Source organism: Hakea prostrata, chromosome 2 (assembly GCF_041222555.1).
Source record: "Hakea prostrata isolate BN-2017 chromosome 2, UWA_Hpros_2, whole genome shotgun sequence".
Classification (NCBI taxonomy): Eukaryota; Viridiplantae; Streptophyta; class Magnoliopsida; order Proteales; family Proteaceae; genus Hakea; species Hakea prostrata.
In genome coordinates, this window is record NC_142601.1 from 24310774 (window position 1) to 24337179 (window position 26406).

The 26406-nt window shown below is 40.5% G+C and overlaps 1 protein-coding gene across 4 annotated transcripts in view; it reads left to right on the plus strand.

The window, feature by feature from the left end:
• LOC149024125 (RNA polymerase II C-terminal domain phosphatase-like 2) overlaps positions 1 to 26406 on the plus strand; it is a 55223-nt gene extending 28817 nt beyond the window's left edge. Inside the window, exons 14-16 of one of the 4 annotated variants that reach the window (XR_016171604.1) lie at positions 2330 to 2490; positions 2561 to 2718; positions 8483 to 8556. Coding sequence is in view for 1 of the 4 variants with exons in the window: in XM_089144455.1 (XP_089000581.1) it covers positions 2330 to 2490; positions 8483 to 8556; positions 26295 to 26319 (260 nt within the window). In the remaining 3 variants the exon portion in view is untranslated. Of the gene's footprint in view, positions 1 to 2329; positions 2719 to 8465; positions 8557 to 26294 lie in introns of those variants that run through there. The other 3 variants (XM_089144455.1, XR_016171602.1, XR_016171603.1) reach the window with 3 other exon arrangements.

Below are 26406 nucleotides of genomic sequence, written 5' to 3' on the forward strand. Positions count from 1 at the left end.
GCAAGGTCTCAGTTCGAAAGCAACAAACTAGGGAGCGAAGAAAGCAAGTGCTTCTGCAATCATTTCCTAACAACCTATGTCATGCACCAACCAAGGTTTGAAATTTTGTCCATACCGGCCATCTCGGAGCCTGTTTTGAGATGACTGAAATTGTGAAATTTCGACCCTTAATTTGGGTGGTTTTTAGGTTATTTTGGCTTGGTTTTCGGTGCCTAGCTTAATTTGAGGCCGATAAACTCACTAGGAGTGTTAATTTTGCCTAAAACCCAGTCCAAAGTGATATTCTTGATCGGCACATGCCCGACCATATGTGGGAAAAATTGGAAGCCTAGAACATGAATTTTAACTAATATAAATATGGATATTATGCAAGACAAAACTAAGATTTTCATTAAAATGCAATAAAAAAAATACAAGAAGTAGAGTTCAATGTACAAATATGTGATGGGTTGGATTCATCTCCTGGGTGATGGAGGTGTACTCTGAATGTGTACGTGAACATGCCATGACATGGTATGGTATGGATAAAGTTATCATTGGCAAACTGGTTGTGCTGGTCCTAATCGATATCCAAAGATTGGGTCCACAAATGATGCACCTGATCCATCTCCATACCCATATGCAGACATGCTACTGTAAAATCAGCAAATGAACCAAAGCCATGTATGGTACAACCCCTTGGAATTTTCAAAATTCACTGAAATCTGAACCTTTTTGGTTTCTGTGGGAATTTCGTTTCGCCCAGTACCAAGACACCAAAATTTCACTAAATGTAGAACCTTGGCTCCAACTCAAGTGATAGGTGCTCAGTGCAAGCCCCAGAAATGGGAACTAGATTGTTTTTTGGCAATATTCATTCTCAAATGAGGATTGAGAGATCAATTTTGTGATACTTTAACCTCCCTTATAGAACTGGTTTGATTCTACTCTTTTTTATCTCAGGATTCTCAATCAGAATGTTACCACTCTTCCTAGAAAAGAAGCTCTTATGAGAGAGAAATCTAGAATGAAATGTTTGAAAGAAGCGGAGGGGAAGACTGTTTTTCATGCTTTTGTGAGACAGGCTAAACAGACTTCTTTCATATTGAATCTTGATGATCAGTCTTCCACCTCTGATCCTTCTCTTAATGGTACTAAGGCTTGTGAGACATTCCCTTCAATGTTTAAGGCTGGTCATGCTAATCCTTCAAGTACTGTATCTAGTTACATTTCCTTCTGAGTGTCTCCCTGTATGAATGAGATTCTCTGTGGAATTCCTACTGAATAAGATTTGGAAGATGTGTCGAAGCTTGACCCTGACAGTGCCCGTGGAGTTGATAGTTTCAATGGCCATTTCTTTGTCTGTCGCTGGTCTTTTCTCAAATTTGATGTGATAAGAGGCTGTCTAAGATTTTCTCCAGGGAGCAAATCCTCCTCAATTCTATACTTCTATCAGTCATGTGCTTATTTGAGGGATTTCTATACCCTCTTCATTTGGTGATATCATACCTATCAGCTTTTGTGACTTTACATAGGAAATTATTTCCAAAATTCTCACTGGCAGGCTTGCATTATTTGCCTATGCTTGTCTCCCGTGAAAAGAGTAGCTGTGTTAAGTGAAGGCTCATCCATGAGAACATAGCTCCAGGTCATGAGTTTGGTTAGGCCTAAGGCCTATGATAGGACAGAGTGGGAATTCCTTATTGCTGTTATGACAAAATTTGCCCTTTCTCCTCATTGGCGTAATGTGCATATGTTTCCAACTGCTGCTCTGCAATCCCTTTATTGAGCAAGCTTTATGGCTACTTCAAATCCTATAGGGTAGCTCGGCTTACGTATAATAGATTGAAAATCCCGTCCACTACACTCCACCCCAAACACACTCACACACCCACCCAAAACAACCCAAAATAAAAAAGAAGGCTCATTTATGCTTATGAAAATAGGGGAACACCTTTAGGGTACTTTGCAGAGTCTTGCAGGTTTACAACATAAATAGTGTAGCCTGTAGCATCAATTTTGCTACTGTGTTTGACAGTAAACATTTGTTCACTTTGCATTTTAAGTGCATAGCATTAGGGGATGAGACAGATGGTTGACGTTGTTAATGGATGTCGGTGATGAAAACATGCATTTTTAATTTATATAGTTGTATGCCCGCTTTCACATTATTATATAATCTGATTGGTTTCCTTTTTCATCCTTTTTCTTTTCTCTTTTTATTGCTGTGGCAGAGATGCTGGTTCTGTTTTTGGTAATACATGCATCTGATATAGTGTAATGTATTTATTCTTCATTTTAAATTTTGTATTGAGTATAAGCACTGATTTGATATTTTTTTTTGGTACAGATGAATATACAGACAAAGCTGCATCTAATTCTGTACCTGTGGGTAGAGATTTGGATAAACTTTCTCTTGGTAGTGAGAATGGATTTTTATGGGACAATGTGGATCTTCAACTAGAGGAGCAACGCAAAGAAGAAGCTTTACCCAATGCCAGTATTTCTGAGGTTTGATGATGTCCTAGACATTTGACATAATTTTGATAGCTAAAACATTTGCTTTTCTTGCTTGGATAAGGGTTAGAGCACGGAAATTTCCTGATGATGGGTAACATGGGTAAAGTTTCTGGAGTTCTGTGGATCTAATGTTGGCTCAAGGTGTGAGAGGTCAAAAAAGAGGCTTATGCGTCTGCCTTCGATGCTGTAATTTAAGCGTGGAACTTTCCCTTCCATGGGGTAGGTCTTCTTGGCTTGCTTTCTAGCTCTTATCCAAGCAACTCTGTACACCTCATAGTATGCTTGTTCTTTTCATATTATGGAGTTAAATTTGTTTATTCTTCCATTGAAATAAGTCACTCTTGTGCTAACTGCTAACATCTATGTAACTGATGTATTGTTAGTAATCTTTTCCCCTCTCCCGGGTGAAATTGTCTCACTCTTGTGTCTTATACTGAGTGAGCTGTCAAACTTGTCTGGAGATACATTTATTGCATCAACACATTTAATATAATTTTTATGAGCTCTCCGGACTTGTAATTTGTAGTTATATTGGTTCTATACTTCCATTTCAGCAGACATGTAACGGATATAAGCAGCAAGTCTGATCCATGTTTTCCTCGTAAGAATAAAATTTTAGTTTGGTTGTTTTTTCTTTTCTAAAACACAGGGATCTTACTGGTGGTTATCTCCATGGTGGGAGATCTCGCTCTCGAGCGAGATCTCGCCACTAAGAAAAGGCGAGATCTACCAAAAAAATAGCGTAGTCTCGGTGGCCCATCTCGGTGGGTTTTAGGGCTCTGGTTGGGCTGAAACTTGATATTTAGTCTATTTAAGGCCTTTTGAACACATTGGTGGCCTTAGATTTGTGAGAAAATAACCCTAACTATGTCTTTTAAGTCGACCCTATGTGTAAAACCGAAATTCTGTGAAATGCAAGGTTAGATACAACATGTAAGTAAAGAATCTAAAGATATCAAGTAATTCAAGTTAATGAGTTATCAACTATCAAGTATCCAATACAATAACATTACACATCAAGTATTCAAGTCAACAAGTGATCAAAGTTCAAACTATCAAAGATTCAAAGTAATAAATTGTTAAATGTCTTCAAAATTTTACAACCATAAGAATTAAGATGTTTTAGACTTTTAGACTTTTATTAAGTCATAAATCATAATCCATAAGTTCACAAGTCACAAAACTGACAAGATCACAAGAGTACAAGATACAAGAGTAACAATATTAGAAGATTACAACTTACAACTTACAAGACTAAGACTAAGAGTATCACTCAGCATTCTGCATCAATTGATTCTAAGCGGCGGCCACATATGACTCCCAAGTCAACCAATCACTGTAGTATGTCACATATCGGTTTATATGGAACTGATATGTCTCCATGTCAGAATACTGGAGGACTAGCACTCGGAGATAACCGTCAATCGTGGGTGGGTGAAAGAGCCATTGTTGTTATTGTTGTTCATATTGTTGTTGAGTATGTGGGTAGGGGTTTCTAAACCACTCAGTTAACAACCCACCTTCACTCCCATATGTCTACTCTCCAGGTGCAAGGTCTTGAGGAATAGTATGACCTCCATAAGAAGAATACCCACTGTAATTTGACCCGATTCTGTGATCCCCTTATTGGTACCCCGATGACAGGCAAGTGTCCAAACTTTGCTGTTGTGAATCACTTTGACCATGATCTAGGCTCATGCTTCCCATGTTGAATTCAAGATCATGCATGCTCGCATCATCATTCGTTTGCCCTTGCCCCTGGTTTGATTTGCTCTTCCTACTCCTAGCATAAGTCCGAGAGATAGGTACTGTGGGTCGCATGTGTCGGATGACTTGGACCTGGTGGAGGTGACTCCCTTTGTTGACGCTAACTTCCACCAGAAACACGACCAGCCTGACTGCCTCCATGACTCGAACTCGATGGCTGACTTGGGCCACTTGGCCCTCTAGTATCATCGGCATCATCTGAATCCCCACTACTAGTTGTCACCTCAGTTGTTTCAAGTCAACCAGGTGGCTCCTCAAATGGTACAGTTGGTCGTCCTTCGGATGCCACTACAGCAGCCTGACCCTCATCAGAAGATATGTGATCAGCCACAACATCTAGGCCCATAGCAGCAGTAATGGTAGGATTCGGCTGCCCTCCTAGCCCATCCAGCACTGGCCACCTCGATCCTTAACCCACTGATATATGACATCATCTTCCTCATCTTCTGCGGGGGGCTCGTGGAATACATCAGTCAACTCAATCGGTTCACGATTGTCATCATCTATATCATCCTCTATGTGCCCTACCCTCAATCTCATGTTGTAATGCACATACACTAAGTCCTCGAGCCTCTTACTCCTCAATCTGTTTCGTACCTTACTATGGATGAGCGAGAAGGTGCTCCAGTTCCTCTCGCAACCAGAGGATGAGCAAGTTTGTGAGAGTACTTTAATTGATATGTCCCTGAGATTTGGAGCACTAGTTCCATATAGTACCCACCAGTCAGCTGCATAACCAAAAATAAGAATGCATTAGGCAAGTAAATCTTTATATTTATATAACTTATCAGTTATCATTTATAGAGTTATAGACTTAATGACTTATAGAGTAATGGACTATTTACCAGGATCATTTTTTTGCCTAGTCGCAATTGCAGAAGGCTTTCCAAAGCTCCTAGAGGCATCCCTGAACTCTCTGATCTGTACACCAACTCTTCAATTATTGTATTATGTATATGCTTAATACACTAATGCAAGAAGTTGAAGAAACAATTGAATAAGTTCTCACCTCTCCATTAATTGTCCCTTGCATGACGGGATTTGACACAAGCTTCTCCACCACGTCTTGCACCGCGTTCATCAACTTTACATCAAGCCCCAGATCATTCTTGTAATGGTACTTTGGGTTGAGGTAGTAAGCTTGCATTATGGAAATAAAAAATTTGGTTAGTGACTTAGTGATTTGGTTGTTTACTTGTTTATAAATTATAAGTTATAACTTATTAGTTATAACAAATTAAGAATGTAAATTAAAGTATACAAGAAAAACATAAAGACTTAAAAGTGACTCACCAGCCAAGTGCAAAGGATGCATCAAGTGCATCTCCCATTTATTATCGATGATCCTCTCGTAGGATTTGAACGAGCTAGGGGCAGTAGCTCTAACCAACTCTTTCATTTGCTGGAGGGAAGCATATATGTGGGGCATTGTGGGCTTCTTCTCTGAATCCACCATCCTTAAAACAAACACAATAAGCTCTATAATGCCCAATATCCTATTCAGCTGCCTCAAAAAGGAATCATCAGCAATGGTTTGTTGGGCTAGTACTGCATCAGGATGGCTAGATCCATGCCAACCAAACCACTCCTCACTTGCAAATATGTGGCGTAGATCCACCACTTTCTTCTGGAAGTTTTTGAGAGCTACATAGTTGGTGGCGAATCTAGTCAATCCAGGTCTAACTAGATCACCCTTACAGTGGTTCCTCATCATCTTCAGCACATAGCCATGGTTATAAATAAAATTACTTACCCTTCTAGCCCTCTCAACCACAGTATTGATTGACTTTCTTTTCCCCAAGTCCTTCAACATAAGATAAATTGAATGTGCTGCACATGGTGTCCAAAAGAGGTGGATCATGCTGCTCTTCTTCCTTATCAACATTTCACAAGCTTTTTTGAAGTTAGCACCATTATCTGTGACAATTTGGACAACATTCTTTGGCCCTACCTCGAGGACCACCTCCCTAAGAAGCTTGTAAAGGTAGTCAACATCTTTGATCTTATCTGAGGCATCCACTGACTTAAGGAAGGATGTCTTTCCATTGCAGCTCGCCATTAAATTAATGATGGACTGTCTAGTAGGACCAGTCCACCCATCAGCCATCATAGTAACACCATATGTACTCCATTTTTTCTTTAATGAACCAATGTATTCATCCACCTCTTGCTTTACCTTGGTAAATATTTATTCATTACTTCCCAAGTTGTTGGGCCTTTAACCCCTACACCTGCCCTAGCAACTGCATTGATCATCCCTTGATAGTATGATGTTTTGGCTACATTGGCTGCAATGTTGTTGTAGAGCATGAATTTGCTGATTGCCAACCTAGCTTCGTCCTCCCTACTGCCTTCTCTACCTCTAGCAAACATATATAGAATACTTCTTTGATAGATGTCTTGTTTGTTGAAGAGGGAGGGGTCTTGGTCAAATGTGGAATCATAATGTCTAGTCTTCATCCTTCTCCTTTCGGTCCTCTCAGTTCCCTGAAAACTATGTCTAGGTGGCATGGATGCCCCTGACCCTGAACCACCTGCCCCCCTTGTCTGTTCATATTGCCTCACATTCTCAACATGTAAGGACTGTCTGCTAGCTTCCATTGCGGCCTTCATCTGTCTTCACTCGGCTCGTGACTCAACACCCATAACCCTCCTCGTCTCTTCATCGTCGCTTGACTCCTCATCAACATCAACAATAGGTCTAGATAGCACTGTATCCTCAAATTCCCTTTGCTTTTGTGCCATCTCATCCTTTTTTTGTTTACCTCCCTTTAAAGTTGCTGCAATTGCTTTTTGCACTTCATTAGGCACCTTGGGACACTTGGAAACATCTTTGTAACCACTAGCCAAATGTTGCTTTAATCTGGTTGAACCACCGGAATTCAAAGTCTTGAGGCAATACTTGCATCGGGATTTCTTTTTTGTCGTCAGTCAGTGGATCCCCATGTTGCCAAGCAATGTCTTGAGTCACACTACCAGTGCCGCCACTCCCACTAGTTGCCATTTAAGATTCAAATGTATAACACTAAAAGTCTGAAATACATACATGAATGTTTCCAAATAATCATTAGAATAATTTTTAGATACATAAAAACATGTATAAACAATTTATAAAACAACAAAACACACACTTTGTTCTAGGATAACATATATATAGTATGCAAACAAACATGTTTGTATTTTTAAAATAAACTACATAATATGATAATCATTTAAAAAAATAGATAAATTTTTAATAACATATTATTTTATGTCAAACTAATTTATAAAACAAAACACACACTTTGTTATATGGTAACATATATACAATGCTCAAACAAGCATGTTTATATTTTTAAAATAAACTACATAATATAAGCATCATTTAAAAAAAAAGATAATTTTTTAATAAAATATTATTTTTCATAAATTTTTTTATTTAATTATTTAAATAAAAAAATAAAAATAAATACAGCAAGCATGATAATCAAAATATTAATACATGAGATTGTAGCCCTCTAAATGTAGTTTAACATAAATAATAATCATATTCATATCATAAGTATTTATTTTATAATCTTTAATTTTAATTTTTTAGATAATATATATTTTAAATACGGAAATTCAAAAAAAAACAGAAAATTAAAATTTTTCCATGAAAGTGTAGATTAAAGCTTGATCATCAACATATATTTATATCACACAACATACAATCATTGTAGAACCTTGTATTTGAAAAAAAATTCAAATTTGGGGGAAAATCTTACATTTCTTGAAGATCACTTGAAATAGGCTTGAATCACTTGAAATATGCTTTAATTTGTTGTTGTAGATGAGTTGATAATGTTGCTATGTTGAATCCCCAACAAATTCCGGCCAAAATTTGAGTTTTCCGGCAAAAAATCAATCTCCCACGAGAGAAGGGCGAGAGAGAGGCTCGATAGAGGCGAGATATGCCTCTCTCGAGTGAGACAAGGGCTTTAAAAAGCCCCTAAAGCAGTCAAATTTGTCCCGTTAGCGAGATCTCGCCGAGATATTGGCAAGATCTCGAGTTGAGATCTCCCATCTCTCTGGTCTCGCTTGAGGTCTCGTCTCGCCATCTCACGATAGCGAGATATCTCGCGAGATCTCGGATCTCCCACCATCTTACTTCTATCCATTACATATGTTTTTTCTTGATTGATTAATTTTCTATGAGGCCTAATTTCTGTTTTAATTAGTTAAATATTTTTTACAGGCAGCTGAAGATACACATGATGGTTCAAGATCTGTGTTAAGTAATCAAGCACAAAAGCATTCTAAACCATCAAGGTAATTTTATAAAATATCTTTTTGTTCTTTGTTTTTCACAAAAATCGAGAGCAATAAATTATGCCTTTTTCAGACTAATCATTATCTGCTTTGAGGCAACGAGTAATCATTAGGAAAGGGGGAATGAGGGTGCCGGTGGGGTTAAAAATCAGTTTCATTGTAGAGTTATGGGGTGGAGAGTTACTTTCCTACTTTTCATAGGTTCGTGTGTCAGCAGTTGTGTAGCAGTGCAGCAGAAGCCTGTAAGTGTAGGAAAGTTTATTTCCCTAGTATAGTTGAATTGGTGGTTGATGTAGCTTAATTGAATTGAGTGCCAATTGCTGGGTAGGGGAAAGGCAGGTTCAGTTTATTTCCATAGTATAGTTGAATTGGTGGTTGATGTAACCTTAATTGAGTTGATTGCCAATTGCCAAGATCTGTGTAAGAAGAACCAACTCAAATTGGGAGGGGAAAAGGCGGGTTCTGATTTATGGTGTTGAGATTTGAATCTAATCCTGCCCCTCTTTTAGTTGGCGATGTGGGCTTTCTACTCTTGGGGTTTGGTTTACCTGTTTTCTCCCAGATTTTAGGGGAATATTAGTGGTCTGGGTAAGAGAGGATTTCAAATCTCAGTCAAATCTTACAATTAGAGGTAGGGTTTTCGAAATTTGGGTTTTGGAATTTAGGGGATGATGTGTAGGGATGATTCTCCCATGTCATGGACAGGTCTGACGGCTAGATTGGTGTAGATCTAACTTCGAAATTTGGGTTTGTTGGTAAATTTAAAAAATTCAAGATCTCAGGTGGAGATGGGGATTGAGAGATCTGATGTGGTTTAATTTGGATTATTTACTTGGTTAATGGTGATGGCGATGTGGTCTGAAGATGTTAAACACCCCCGTCCCCAACACCCAAAAAAAAGCATGTGGTCTAAAGATGGAAGTGACTGATGAGCTGGACAGATAACTTGCGAAGTTGACGTTCTCCAGAGCCTCTGTTGTGGAGTAGCGTTCTTTTAATGGTACGACTTGTAGGGATAGGTTAAGATTGATTCCACAGTCACAGTAGGTCATGGATTTTACTCACCGAGGACCGAACCAGCAATTTGGATTGGACTCACCTTAAGTATGCAACATGGACATTACCAAGCAATCTGTTGTGAGTCACCAGACCAAGTCCCATGATGGAGGACGCAACAAGAAGTTCCTCAAGCAATTTTATTCAATTTTTCTATTCATCCAGAATGGGGCTTTATAGAGGCTTAACAGCCTTGAGTCCTAATTCTATTTACAACTGGAAAGCATAACACAGTTTCTCTGCTGTTCGTGTGGAGCAATAGAGGCTATGTGAATGCCTAGTTAAAAGCTAACTAGAGACAAAATGTCTTATGTACCCTAATTTAGATTGACCCATTTAGGCCTTATGGTCTTTCTACTCATAACCTCAGACTTCTTTTGACCCTATCAGTTAGTACTCAATAATCAATAGAGACAATACATTACAAAAATAATAAAAACTGGAAAGAGAGGGAAGAGGGGAAAAAAGAAGAAGAAAGAATTGAAGGAGAATGGAGGAAAGAAGAAGAGCCTGCTGAAGATATACAAACTATATTATATTAAAAAGGAATTGTTAGCATGTATTGAGGTAGGAAAATGTAAACTGATTGCATTAAGATCCACTCTCCACAACAGGAGAATATATGGTGATCTATAAGAGAAGGTCCATGTTGAACTTCATAAAGGTAAGCGAACAATGTGGAATGGAATTCCAAAACGGTGAGCGATTGCTTTGCATATACGCAAAGATTCTTGTCTCAATCAATCTATATTTCCATGTATGCTAAGATTCAGATCACAGTCTAAGTTTCCATGCATACATGGATCCATATCACAACTGATCTTTCCATGTGTGCATATCACACAGTCAATCAGTCCATTTGCGTAGAGATTCATGATCAATCTAAGTTTCTATTTGCCTTTCATGGCATCTCCCATTGTCTCTTACCCCCTTGTACAAATGAATTACAAGGCACCATTGAGAGACATCATAGACATATTGTGGAAACAGGCCTCACACTTTTAGCTTATGTTTTTGATACCCAAACTTACTGACATTTTCCCTTTGAAATGGCTCTGTATCTCATTACTCGAATGCCATCATTAGTCACTAATAGCATCTTCCCTTTCAGAGACTTCTAGACAACTTGTTCTTATGAGTATTTGGTTGTTTATGCATCTCCTTCTTATGCCCTTACAATAAGCATAAGATGGATTATCGGTCTGCGTCATACATTTTTCTTGGGTATAGTTTTTCACACCATGGCTATAGATGGAGCCCACCTCTTAACGGATTTACATTACCTGTCATGTTCGTTTTGGTGAGAGTACTTTACCATTTATGTCCCTTCCAATTAGTCCAGCCCCCTTCTTATCTCCTCCAAACAGTTTAGTCCCTTGGGTTAGTTCACTGCTTAGGTTTCTTGGTTAATCCCTGTGCAAATGGCAACATTAACATCCGTATCCCCATCCCCACCCCTACCCGTACGCTTCTCCTATGAACCAATCGAGCCCTACCTTGCCCTATTCACAACCACATACCTCCTATTCACTAGAAGCCACCCTAGTACCCCTAGCCAAACCCCTTTGAACATTCCACCACTATCCCTCCCCCCCCCCCCCCCCCCCCCCAAAAAAAAAAAAAAAAAAAAAAAAAAAAAAAGAAAGAAAAAAGGAAGAAGAAAGAAAAAGAAGAGAAACCTATACTCCCATCTACCTCCACCCATGGTGGGAGATATCTCGCCACTCAGAAAAAGCGAGATCTTGGTCGAGATCTACCAAAAAAAATGGCGGTAGTCTTGGTGGCCCATCTCGGTGGGTTTTAGGGCTCTGGTTGGGCTGAAACTTGGTATTTAGCCTATTTAAGGCCTTTTGAACACATTGGTGGCCTTAGATTTGTGGAAAAAAATAACCCTAACTATGTCTCCTAAGTCGACCCTATGTGTAAAACCGAAATTCTGTGAAATGCAAGGTTAGAGACTTAGAGTCTTAGAGAGTCAGAGAGATAGAGACAACATGTAATATTGTAATGTAAAGATATCAAGTAATTCAAGTTAATGAGTTATCATTTATCAACTATCAAGTATCAAATACAATAACTTTACACATCAAGTATTCAAGTCAACTAGTGATCAAAATTCAAACTATCAAAGATTCAAAGTAATAAATTGTTAAATACTTAAATGTCTTCAAAATTTGACAACTATAAGAATTAAGAAGATTACAACTTACAACTTACAAGACTAAGACTAAGAATGTCAAAATTACAACTTACAACTTACAAGACTAAGACTAAGAGTATGAGTATCATTCAACATTCTGCATCAATTGATTATGAACGGTGGCCACATATGACTCCCAAGTCAATCCATCACTGAAGTATGTCACATATTGGTTTATATGGAACTGATGTCTCCATGTCAAAATACTGGAGGAATAGCACTCTGGGATAACCGTCAATCGTGGGTGGGTGAAAGAGCCGTTGTTGAGTATTTGGGTAGGGGTTTCTAACCACTCAGTTAACAACCCACCTTCACTCCCATCTACTCCTAGCATAAGTCCGAGAGATAAGGGCACTGTGGGTCGCATGTGTCGGATGACTTGGACCTAGTGGAGGTGACTCCCTTTGTTGATGTTGACTTCCACCAGAAACACGACCAGCTTGGCTGCCTCCATGACTCGAACTCGATGGCTGACTTGGGCCATTTGGCCCTCTGGTATCATCGGCATCATCTGAATCCCCACTACTAGTTGTCACCTCAATTGTTTCAAGTCGACCAGGTGGCTCCTCAAATGGTACAGTTGGTCGTCCTTCGGATGCCACTACAGCAGCCCGGACCCTCATCGAAGATACGTGCTCAACCACAACATCTAGGCCCATAGCAGCAGCAATGGTAGGATCCGGCTGCCCTCCTAGCCCATCCAGCACTGGGCCACCTTGATCCCTAACCCATTGATATATGACATCATCTTCCTCATCTTCTGCGGGGGGGGGGGGCTCGTGGAATACATCAGTCAACTCAATCGGTTCACGATTGTCGTCGTCTATATCATCCTATATGTGCCCTACTCTCAATCTCATGTTGTAATGCACATACACTAAGTCCTCGAGCCTTTACTCCCCAATCTGTTCCGTACGTTACTATGGATGAGCGAGAAGGTGCTCCAGTTCCTCTCGCAACCAGAGGATGAGCAAGTTTGTGAGAGTACTTTAATTGCTATGTCCCTGAGATTTGGAACACTAGTTCCATATAGCACCCACTAGTCAGCTGCATAACCAAAAATAAGAATGCATTAGGCAAGTAAATCTGTATATTTATATAACTTATCAGTTATCATTTATAGAGTTATAGCCTATAGACTTATAGACTTAATGACTTATAGAGTACTGGACTATTTACCAGGATCAGTTTTTTGCTAGTTGCAACTGCAGAAGGCTTTCCAAAACTCCTAGAGGCATCCCTGATCTGTACACCAATTTTTCAATTATTGTACTCTGTATATGCTTAATGCACTAATGCAAGAAGTTGAAGAAACAATTGAATAAGTTCTCACCTCTCCATTAATTGTCCCTTGCATGACGGGATTTGACATAAGCTTCTTCACCATGTCTTTCACCGCGGTCATCAACTTTACATCAAGCCCCAGATCATTCTTGTAATGGTACTTTGGGTTGAGGTAGTAAGCTTGCATTGTGGAAATAAAAAAATTGGTTAGTGACTTAGTGATTTGGTTGTTTACTTGTTTATAAATTATAAGTTATAACAAATAAAGAATGTAAATTAAAGTATACAAGAAAAACATAAAGACTTAAAAGTGACTCACCAGCCAAGTGCAAAGGATGCATCAAGTGCATCTCCCATCTATTATCGATGCTCCTCTCGTAGGATTTGAAGTAGCTAGGGGCAGCAGCTCTAACCAACTCTTTTATTTGCTGGAGGGCAGCATATATGTGGGGCATTGTGGGCTTCTTCTCCGAATCCACCATCCTTAAAACAAACACAATAGGCTTTATAATGCCCAATGTTCTATTCAGCTGCCTCCAAAAGGAATTATCAGCAATGGTTTGTTGGGCTAGTACTGCATCAGGATGGCTAGATCCACGCCAACCAAACCACTCCTTACTTGCAAACATGTGCCGAAGACCCTTCAGAGTTACATAGTTGGTGGCGAATCTAGTCAATCCAGTCTTGACTAGATCACCCTTACAGTGGTTCCTCATCATCTTCAGCACATAACCATGGTTATAAATAAAATTACTTACCCATCTAGCCCTCTCAACCACAGTATTGATTGATTTTCTTTTCCCCAAGTCCTTCAACATAAGATCAATCGAATGTGCTGCACATGGTGTCCAAAAGAGGTGGATTCTGCTGCTCTTCTTCCTCATCAACATTTCACCAGCTTTTTTGAAATTAGCACCATTATCTGTGACAATTTGGACAACATTCTTTGGCCCCAAGTTCAAGACCACCTCCCTAAAAAGCTTGTAAAGGTAGTTAGCATCTTTGATCTTATCTTAGGCATCAACTGATTTAAGTAAGGCTGTCTTTCCATTGCAGCTTGCCATCATTATAGTAGGACCAGTCCATCCATCAACCATCACAGTAACACCATATGTGCTCCACTTTTCCTTTAATGAACCAATGTATTCGTCCACTTCCTGCTTTACCTTGGGTATATATTTATTCATTACTTCCCAAGCAGTTAGGCCTTTAACCCCTACACCTGCCTTAGCAACTGCATTGATTATCCCCTGATAGTACGGTGTTTTGGCTACATTGGCTGCAATGTTGTTGTAGATCATGAATTTGCTGATTGCCAACCTAGCTTCCTCCTTCCTACTCTACCTCCAGCAAACATATATGGAATGCTTCTTTGATAGATGTTTTGTTGGTTGAAGAGGGAGGGTCTTGGTCAAATGTGGAATCATAATGTCTAGTCTTCCTCCTCCTCCTTTCGGTCCTCTCAGTCTTAGTTCCCTGAAAACTATGTCTAGGTGGCATGGATGCCCCTGACCCCGAACCACCTGCTCCCCTTGTCTGTTCATATTGCCTCATACTCTCAGCATGTAAGGACTGTCTGCTAGCTTCCATTGTAGCCTTCATCTGTCTCCATTCGGCTTGTGACTCAACACGCATAACCCTTCTCCTCTCTTCATCGTCCCTTGACTCCTCATCAACATCAATAATAGGTCTAGATAGCACTGAATCCTCAAATTCCCTTTGCTTTTGTGCCATTTCGACCTTTTTTTGTTTCCCTCCCCTTAAAGTTGCTGCAATTGCTTTTAGCACTTCATAAGGAACCTTGGGAAACTTGGAAACATCTTTGTAACCACCAGCCAAATGTTGCTTTAATCTGGTTGAACCACCAGAATTCAAAGTCTTGAGGCAATACTTGCATTGGGATTTCTTCTTGTCGTCATCAGTGGATCCCCATGTTGCCAAGCAATGTCCTGAGTCTCACTACTAGTGCTGCCACTCCCATTAGTTGCCATTTATGATTCAAATGTACAACACTGAAAGTCTGAAATACATACATGAATGTTCCCAAATAATCATTAGAATAATTTTTAGATCCATAAAAACATGTAAAAACAATTTATAAAACAACAAAACACACACTTTGTTCTAGGATAACATATATATAGTATGCAAACAAACATGTTTGTATTTTTAAAATAAACTACATAATAGGAAGCATCATTTAAAAAAAAAAAACAAATAAATTTTTAAAAACATATTATTTTTTATAATTATTTAATATAAAAATAATTTATAAAACAACAAAACACACACTTTGTTCTAAGATAACATATATACAATGCTTAATAAGACATGTTTGTATTTTTAAAATAAACTACATAATATAAGCATCATTAAAAAAAAAAAAAAGAATAATTTTTTAATAAAATATTATTTTTCATAATTAGTTTATTTAATTATATAAAAAAGAAAATACAGCAAGCATGATAATCAAAATATTAATACATGAGATTGTAGCCCTCTAAATGTAGTTTAACATAAATAATAATCACATTCATATCATAAGTATTTATTTATAATCTTTAATTTTAATTTTTTAGATAATATATTTTTTAAATACGAAAATTCAAAAAAGAAAAAATTAATAACAGAAAATTAAAATTTTTTCCATGAAAGTGTAGATCAAAGCTTGATCATCAACATATATTTATACCACACTCCCAGCCGCACACGGGGAAATCCCAACTGGCGACTTCCTTGTACACTTTTATTTTGACTCGTCTTTGGCCTTTCGTTGGGTGGTGCTTCTAGGGGTGTTTGCTGTTTGTCTTCTCTGGGTGCGTGGCCCTCGCGGTGTTTCTTTTCCTTTTTTCGTCCTTTTTCTTCTGGTTATTCCCCTTGTTGTGCCTCGGTCCTCTGGTTCGGCTTCCTCTCGGTTTTTCTCTTTCCGGCCCTGGTTTTCCTCGCCTCGTCGGCCCTGGTCTTGTTCCCCCCCTTCCTTCGCCTTGTTCTCCCTCTCCTTCCCCTTGGTCCGTGCCGTCTTTGGTCCGTTGCCGTCTTCGTTTGGTGTCTGCCTCGGTTCTCGGCTCGCTCTTGCCTCGCTCTCCCCTCGCCCTGTTCGCTCTGCTGGGGGCTGGGTTTGGGTTTTGGGGTTGGTTCGTTCCCTCCCGCTCGGGTTTGGTCCTCCCTGGCCGTGTGTTTTTGGGCCTCATCGGTTGTTTCGCTCCTTGGCCCACCCCCCGCGGCCGCTGCCCCGCCCCCTTGGGTCGCCCCTCCTTCCCCCGGTTTTCGTTTTCACCTTGGGCGGTGCGTTGGGGGGTTTGTGGTCCCTGTCCGTCTCCTCGCGGGGTTCCTTTCTTGGGGCGTTGGCGTTTGGGTCCTTTGTTTCGGGTTCTTTTGGTTGTTGGGTTTCTTCGTTCTTTTGGGTCCTATTCGGTTGGGTGTTCTTTTTATTGTGGCTTTGCTATTGGGGGGAGGTGGGCATGTTTGGCATTGAGGTTTTGTGAGGCTTTGCTCTTGGGTGCCGTGGTCCCTCTTGTTCAAGTCCCTTTTTCTTCTTGGTTATTCCCCTTGTTGTGCCTCTTCGGGTCCTACACACCTCATACAACCATTGTAGAACTTTGTATTTGAAAAAAATTCAAATTTGGGGGAAAATCTTAGATTTCTTGAAGATCACTTGAAATAGGCTTGAATCACTTGAAATATGCTTGAATTTGTTGTTGTAGATGAATTGATGATGTTGCTATGTTGAATCCACAAAATCCGGCCAAAATTTGAGTTTTTCGGCTAAATATGGCCTTCCAGCGAGAGAAGGGCGAGAGAGAGGCGAGATATGCCTCTCTCAGCGAGACAGGGGGCTTTTTAAAGCCCCTAAAGCTGTGGTTTTCTTCCCGTTGGCTAGATCTCGCCATCTCTCAGATCTCGCTTGAGATCTCGTCTCGCTATTCAGAAATAGCGAGATATCTCGCTGAGATCTCCCACCATGCCTCCACCCTCCCTATGTCGGTTACGAAACCATGCTGTAATTGTTACTAAGGATTCCATAGTTATTGAGCCTACTTGTGTTTCATAGGCTAATAAGATTGCCGAGTGAAGGGTCGCCATGCAAGTCAAATTCAATGCTCTAGTTAAAAATGTGACTTGGTCTTTGGTTCCCCAACTGTCTTATATGAACTTAATTGGTTGCATATGGGTGTTTCGCATCAAATGGCATGCTGATGGATCTCTTGAGCATTATAAAGCCCACCTTGTTGCTAAGGGTTTCCACCAGTAACTTGGTCTTGATTATGGTGAGACCTTTAGCCCTTGTCAAGCAGACCATTATTTGAAGTGTCCTATCTATTGTAGTCTCTAAGAGTTGGCCTTTGCACGAGCTAGATGCTAATAGTGCTTTCCTTCATGGCCTACTAAAGGAAGAAGTGTACATGTTGCAACCCCCTAGGTTCATTGATGTTGCTTATCCCAATCATGTTTGTTGGCTTCGTCGTTTTTGCAAGGCTAAAGCGGGTGCCTGTAGCTTGGTTCCATTGTCTCTCCGAGTTTCTTTAGCCCCTGGCCCCAAAGCCGACACATCTCTTGATTCATCATCAAGGTGTCATGGTTAGCTATGTTTCAATCTATGTTGATGATATCTTGATAATTGGTAATGATCCCTTGGTGTATCAGGTATGCATGATTGTAAGCCTCTTATTACATCAATGGCTATACCCCTGTTTTTTATTCGGGGGGTGCTTTGCTCCAAAATCCGATTGAGTATCGTTCTATTGTTGGTGCCTCCAAATATGTAACTCTGACTGGTTTGGATGTTTCCTTTGTTGTCAGGCCTGTCAGTATATGCATGTCCCTGTAGAGGCGCACTAGCATCATGTTAAACTTAGGTACTTAAAGAGTACATCGTCACATGGTTTGTTGATTAAGCAGTCTTCTTCATGTTCTCTTCAAGCTTTCTCAGATGATGCTGATTGGGCTGGAGATTAACCTTGATCACAAATCTACAAGTGGTTTTGCCATCTTTTTTTGTCCAAATCTTATTTTCTAGACCTCTCAGAAGCAATGAACAGTTGCCTTATCCTTGACTGAGGCTGAGTATAAGGCCCTTGCTGATGCCTTTGCAAAACTCATTGGGGTTGAGTGTCTCTTAGAGGAACTTGGTTTCCCTCTATCTGCAGATCCATCCTGGTGTGAGTGTGACAACATTGGCTCCATTCATCTCTCTCTTTAAATCTGGTACCCCATGACAAAACAAGTAGAAATTGGTTTTCACTTTGTCTGCAGTCATGTTGTCGAGTGATAGGTCCCTAGTAACACAAGTCTACACTCGACAGGGAAAGTAAATCCCTAAATTCTAGGGAAGGAAACGATTGGCAGATTTGAAGAGTCCTATTGTATTCAGGTTACTTTTTAGGTTAGATTGAAGGTCATATTACATTCATGTTACTTTTGAAGAGTCCTATTCGAATTGGGATGATTCTGTATCTGTGGACGTAATTGCTTATAGGGGGAAGGAGAGTAGAAGAGCATGTTTTGAGCATTGAGAAGTTTATGTGAGGCTATTGCTCTTGGGTGCCGTGGAATCCCTCGCCGGTAGAATGTATTGTTTCTTATTCAACTTTTATTCAAAGTCCCTTTTTTTCTTCTTGAGTTATTCCACCTTGTTAAGTAGCCTCATTTAGGTACCTAACCGAGAAACAACTTTAGGTTTATTTATTTCGACCAAGGACCAATTGGTTGGCACCTTGAGGTGGTGTACTGACGATATTATGATCTTTCTTTAATTGACAATTTTTCAGTGTATTGGTTGTCAGGAAGTATTATCAAGCAAGCGGAGGCTTGGATGCAGAATTTTATTTGGGCTGGGAATATTAAGAAGATCATGGTGAGATGGGAAAGAGATGGGAAACTTTATGTACTCCAAAATAAGGAGGACGTTGGGGGCTGCATAGGCTGCAAAATGTCAGTTCATGCTTATGTAAATTGGCATGGATGATAAAGCATAAGAATTCAATCTTATCCAATTTTTTAAAGGGATGGCTGGGGGATTCGGTGGGTACACTAAAGGTGTCAGAGCAATTTTTCTTGGTCTCGAAAAAGTTAGGCAATTTGTCAAGGAGAATGAACAATGGACAATTCGGATGGAAGTGAGATAGGTTTTGGACAGACCAGTGGTTGGGTCAGTTTCCGATAGCAGGATATACAGTTCTTGAGCATCATTTGGTTGCAAAATCCAGAATCAAAGTGGCAGGTTGTATTGATGATGGTAAATGGATGCTACCAAGGGTGCAACTGGTGGTTTTACAGGAGGTTTTTGATTTCATATATGCTGTTACCCTCCCAGGTGTTATTCAGCAAGATGTTTGCCACTGGAAGGGAAACCCAAATGGTTCAGCATGCAGCGAAGCTAAGTTGGTCTGATTTGATTTGGAAGTTGAAGTTGCTGCCAAAGTAACAAATGTTCTGCTGGCATTTAATTCATAAGATATTGCCAGTTGATGAGATGATTATGCATAAAGGGGTCTCACTGGCATCTGGATATAAGCTTTTGTTTGGAGGCCATGGAGGATCTGAGGACCGAAAAAAAGTCCTCAGTTTCGATCAAAACTGTCGAAATTTCATCGAAACTTGTCGAAACTTGGTTCAACCCAGTTGGACCAGCTGGTTCATGAGGGAAAAAATTCCCAAATTTCGTGGGAAACTTGGGAAATTTCGTGGGAAACATGGAAAATTTCGTGGAAACTTGGGAAATTTCGTAGAAACTTGGGAAATTTCGTAGAAACTTGGGAAATTTCGTGGAAACTTGGGAAATTTTGTGAAAACTTGGGAAATTTCGTGGAAATCTAGGAAATTTCGTGGAAACCTGGGAAATTTTGTGAAAACTTGAGACTTTTTCTTGTAAATTTTGTAGCTTTCCCAAATTTTCAATTTTTTGTTTATTTCATGTTTCCCCAAATACCCACGACAAATACCCCCTCCATCATGACTTCCCTATCCAAAGTGCGTATTCCCTCAGGTTAGTTATCTTAAGCATATTGATGACCAGACTCATATAGTTACAGTTGTCGATTAACTTGACAACCATAGGCATAAAATGTCATAGAATGTCTATGTTCGTTGGTTGGAGGAGAGGATGTTACAGGTATAGTACTACTCAGCTCACAGGATGAATCCACTCTTGGCACTCCTCTTAACACTAAGTTGTATTTTCCTTTTATTGTCAACTATTTTGAAGTTAGAAATTATATATTGAATGTTATGTGCTTAAGTAGTTAAGTTTATAATGTACTTTTTGGACAACTCTACATTGATGTTATGTACATTGAATGACATATCTACATTGATTTTTTTAGCAAAATACAACAAATGTATTCTTGATACTCTAATTAGCTTAAATACAGGATCCCACCCCAAAATACTCTCTAAAACCTGTCGAAACTTGTACGGAAAAGTCCTCGGTTTCCTCGAAATTTCCCAAGTTTCTACCTAAGTTTCCCATTTTCACCCGATCGAAACTTGAGTTTCCCTCGAATTTTTTACCATGGCAGCATATGATGCTGTTGTGCCTTTTGCACTCTGTTGTGGGTAAGGCTTGGCAGGCAAATTTGGGGTTAGATGGATGGTGAAACCTATACTGCAGGAGACCTGGTGGTGGTAGATACAGCAGGCTAAGGAAAACTCCTTAAGACCAGCATGGTTGAATAGTTGTTTGTTGGTGATGTTCTATATGTGGTTGGTATGCAACAGGAGGCCTTATGAAGGGGAGAGTTGACCTCCACAATGGGTGCTACGCCAAGTGTTTCATAATCTTGCAGAGCATGAATATGTAATTGATGGAAGGAAGGTCACAACATTCTGTTTTTGCAGTCAAAGAGTATTTGGGTTAAAACTTGAAAATATGAGGTCCTTGCAACTACAGAAAGTCTTCTGGATGCCTCCACAGCAGGGATGGATGAAGAAGAAACTGAGGCTTTGATGCATGGCCTGGAGTGGGCGAAACAATTGGAGATACAGAAGTTATGGGTGGAACGTGACTCTAGTGGCAGTGGGGGTTCTCATCCAACAAAGACAGATTCCATGGTGGATCTTGGGACACTTTGGGGGGGGGGGGTTATCTTTGCTAAATAGAATTGAATGGAACATTTCCCATTGCTATAGGGAAACTAATGCAACAGCAGACTATCTGGCAGGTTGGTGATGTGAACTAGCTTCTAGGGTTTAGAGTATTTGATTATACAATAGAATTGGACTCACTTCAGGATCCTCTCTCAGGGAGTCAGCAGTCTTCTAGGGCTGTAGGTGCTTTGAATTGAAGGTTTCTTGAATTAGGGTTTGCCAAAGTCAGGGTTAAGCCTATAAGGTTTCGGCCAGGCTTAGGGTTAAAGGAAATTGGGTTTTAGGGATTACTTGCATGCTGTAATTGCAGTTTCAGACCTGGGATTGAGCTCAGCTTTAGGTTTCTGAGGTTTAGAGGTTAGGATGAAGGGTATTAGGGTTTGGCTACTGCTGTTGGTTAATTTCATGTTAGGTTTTATAAGTTGAGGGCTTGGGAATTAGGCAATATGGTTTTAGTTGGACTGGGGGTGGGGGCTGTTGTGTGATATTTTATAATTTCAGGTGAATCCTAATTGGTTTGGGTTTGATTTGAAGTATCCTACTGGGATTACGACTCTTAAGTAAGTCAACTAGGGTTAGTGGGAGATGGTAATCCTAAGAGGGTTTGAAGTTTGGTGAAGAATTTGGGAGTCATTAGGTTTCTAGTTTGGTTTTGGAATTTGGGGTTCTTAGGTTTCTAGTAAAGTTGGGTTTAGGATTTCTAGAGGCCGAAGATGAATTGCAGAACATTTATGATTTATGAACCTAATGGATGATGTCTTGATGGAGGATCAAAAAGTAGGAATAAGGTAAGGGGAGACGTACAATCCAACTAGAGGTGGGAGGGAGGTTAAAGGGTTGGGAATCCAACAGTTCTAAGGGGAGAGGGCTGCTTCTGCCACCGCAAGCGTGAGTTAGGGGAGAAGAAGGGGGCTGGAAAGGGGAGGGGAGGAGCTGTACTTTCTTGGAGATCGATGACGGTTGCTGGTGTTGTTGAACTGCTGCTGGAATTTGAAGAAGACACCCTCAAAGCTGTCTCAGACCTCCCAAGCAAGCTCGCGACTTTCTTCCTCCAAACTCTTAATCTTATTAATCAGGCTGTCACTCAACGGATGAAAGTTTCTCTAGGGATAATAGGCTGATCTTCCCAAGAGTTCACATAAACGAGAAGGTTTGGCACCTCAATATCGGTTTTTCACCACCTGGGGCTGTAGTATGTTCCAAGGGTTGGGCTGTTCGCCCATTAAAGCGGTACGTGAGCTGGGTTTAGAATGTCGTGAGATAGTTCAGTCCATTTCCGGTGTGGGCGTTAGAGCATTAAGAGACTTTTCCCTAGTATGAGAGGACCAGGAAGGATGCACCTCTAGTGTACCAGTTATCATGCCCATGGGATAGGGTGTCTCTCACTTTTGGCCCGCACGACGGGTTATTAGCTCATTGGTAGAGTGTGCCCCTGATAATTGCATCGTGGTGCTTGGGCTGTGAGGGCTCTCAGCCACATGGATAGTTCAATGTGCTCATCAGCACCTTACCTGGAGATGTGGATCATCCAAGGCACATTAGCATGCATACTCTTGTTCGAATCGGAGTTTGAAACCAAACTTCTCTTCAGGTGAGATCCAATTTTCTATTCACTCGTGGGATCCGGGTGGGCTGGAGGGGACCACCATTGCTCCTCTCTTCTCGAGAATCCATGCATCTCTTATTAGTGTATGGACAACTATCTCTCGAGCACAGGTTTGGGTTCGACCTTAATGGGAAAAAGGAGCAACTAACAATACATCTTCACAGACCAAGAACTACGAGATCACCCCTTTCATTCTAGGGTGACGGAGGAATCGTACCATTCGAGCCTTTTTTTAATGTTTTTCCGGATGTCTGGAGAAAGCTGCAATCAATAGGTCGACAAGCCTCCCTTCGCGATGGAAAGAGTGTGAAATTCTTTTTCCTTTCTACAAGCACTTGGAGTTGGATCTAGCCATAAGAAGAATGCTTGGTATAAATAGGTTTAAAAAAGGGTGTCTAGGGTTGGGCTAGGAGGGTCTCTTGACGCCTTCTTTTTTCTTCTCATCAGAGTCATTTCACAAAGACTTGTCATGGTAAGGAAGAAGTGGGGAACTAGCACGCTTAGAGAGCGCAGTACAACGGAGAGTTTTATGCTATGTTTGGGAAGGATGAATTGCTCCCAAAAAAGAATCTATTATTCTCTCCCAATTGGTTGGATCATAGGTGCAATGATTTACTTCATGAGCGAGGTCTCTAGTTTAAGTCAAGGATGGTCTAATTACGTGAGGGAAAAGAATAGAAGAAACATCTGACTCCTTTTTGCATCCTCCACTTGGCTTGGGGGGATATAGCTCAGTTAGTAGAGTGCCTCTCTTGCAATTGGGTTTTTGCGATTATGGGTTGGATGTTTAATTGGCCAGGCGGTAATGATAGTATCTTGTACTTGAACCGGTGGCTCACTTTTTCTAATGGGGAAGAGGACTGAAACATGCCACTCAAAGACTTTACTGAGACGAAGATGGGTTGTCAAGAACGTAGAGGAGGTAGGATGGGCAATTGGTCAGATCTAGTATGGATCATACATGGATGGTAGTTGGAGTCAGCAGCTCTCCTAGGGTTCCCTCATTTGGGATCCTTGGGGAAGAGGATCCAGTTGGCCCTTGCAAATAGCTTGATGCACTATCTCCCTTCAACCCCTTGAACAAAATGCGGCAAAAGGAAGGAAAATCCATGGACCGATCCCATCATCTCACCTAGTAAGAACTACGAGATCACCCCAAGGACGCCTTAGGCATCCAAGGGTCATAGACTAACTATAGAAACCTGTTCAATAAGTGGAACAGATTAGCTGTTCACTCTTCGGTTGGGCAGCAAGGGTCGAGAAGGGCAATCACCCATTCTTAAGACCAAAGAGTCGGCGGAAAAGGAGGGAAAGTCTCCTTTCCTGATTCTCTTGTAGTTTGATTCTCTGAAACCACAAGAATCCTTAAGAACGGGATTACAACTCAACCCCTTTTGAGATTTTGAGAAGAGTTGCTCTTTGGAGAGCACAATATAATGAAAGTTGTAATGTACCGGCAGGGGGGGAGTTATTGTCTAACGTTGCCCTCTATGGTAGAATCAGTCAGGGAGGCTTGAGAGGCAGTGGTTTACTCTGTGGCGGTTGTTAGTGGTTCGAGTCCTCTTTTCCCCAGCTCGTTAACTTAGCTGATACAAAGGTATATGATAGCACCCAATTTTTTCGATTCGGCAGTTCGATCTATGATTTATCATTCATGGACCTTGATAAGATCCTTCCATTTTAGCAGCACTTTAGCATGGCGTAGCCTTAAAGTTAACGACAAGGTTCAAACAAGGAATGGCTTATGGTGGATACCTAGGCACCTAGAGACGAGGAAGGGTGTAGTAAGCAATGAAATGCTTTAGGGAGTTTAAAATTAGCATAGATTCAAAGATTCCCGAATATGTTAACCTTTCGAACTGCTGTTGAATCGATGGGTAGGCAAGAGACAACTTGGTGAATTGAAACATCTTAGAAGCCAGAGGAAAAGAAAGCAAAAGCGATTCCCGTAGTAGCGGCGAGCAAAATGGGAGCAGCCTAAACAGTGAAAACAGGGTTGTGGGAGCGCAATATAGGCAAAGCGGTCCTAGATGGCTTGAGTCTAGTAGCCAAAAGCATCACTAGCTTATGCTCTGACCCGAGTCGTATAAGGTAGGTGAAATCCCATGTGAATCAGTAAGGACCGCCTTGCAAGGCTAAATATTCCTGGGTGAAAAGAACCCCCACTGGGGAGTGAAATAGAACATGAAACCGTAAGTTCCCAAGCAGTGGGAGGAGACTAGGGCTTTGACCCGCGTGCCTGTTGAAGAATGAGCTGGTGACTCATAGGCAGTGGCTTGGTTAAGGGAACCCATTGGAGTCGCAGCGAAAGCAAGTCTTCATATGACAACTTTCACTGCTTGTGGACCCAAACCTGGGTGTTCTATCCATGACCAGGATGAAGCTTGGGTGAAACTAAATGGAGTTCTTAATCGGCTGATGTTGAAAAATCAGCAAATGAATTGTTGTTAGCGGTGAAATGCCACTTGAACCCAGAGCTAGCTGGTTCTCTCCAAAATGCCTGACTAGACATCTAGGGGTAAAACACTGTTTTGGTGCGGGCCATGAGAGCAGTACCAAATCGAGGCAAACTCTAAATACTAGATATGACCCCACCTCCAAAAAAAAAAAAAAAAATAGGTCGGCAGTGATCTATAATTATAGCCAAAAAAAGAATCAAACTAAGACTCAAGCTAGGAAACCTAATTGACTTGAGAGATTGACTCTCTAATTCTAACTATGACTCTTGAATTGACTAACACTTACATGAACAAGGACTCTATCATAACTTACTCTAGAGAGATCCACTTAGGACTCTAATAAAAGAACTAGGAAATTCTAATAACACTTTCTAGATGTGGAGTTCTAATAAAAGTTAAACTCAAATTAGGGATTCCAATGCGAACTAGGAGTCACACCTAGACAAGGACTGCAATAAATCACAAAATATGAACTCAAGTGAGGAAATAAAAATAGATTTAGGGTCTTGACACTTACTTGGACTCAATGGGACCCTAGACCCAGGTCACCAAAAAATTTGCAAAATTACCAAAATACCCCTGGATCAACTTAGGGGCTGTAGGGTTTGGGGAAGTGCATGGAAACAGTTTACATCAGTTGGTGGCAAGATTGGGAGCGTCAGCCTGGTTTGTGGTGGTCAGCTATAATGTCAAAAGAATTAGAATGGGATGCGTTTGGTTGACCTAGATTTCACTTCTAAAGACTGCTGGAAATCAAAAGTTATGGTAGTGTAATGTGAAGGATGGGTAATAAGCCCCTGCAAATTATGATGTTCCTGTTATAATTACTTCTTCACATCTATAATAAGGATGACCTTTTAGCCAAAAAAGAAGAAGATATTTTTGTTGATGAAACTTCAATAAATTGTAGCTTGAGCAGAAAAATATTGCATTAGATGATCTTTTTCATTTAAGATATTGGCACTTTTTTCTTTTATCATTTATTTAACTGCTCGCTCGCTTGGTTACCGATTTGTTTTTGTTTTCTTGGTGAATTATTGCATTTCAGGCTCACCACAGGATACTCTAACTAAACGGTCCAAAGTGGGGCTGTTGCATGGTCCAGAAGAGCTTTCATATACAGGGCACATGAAGAATGGGCATCAGGTTTCATGACCGTT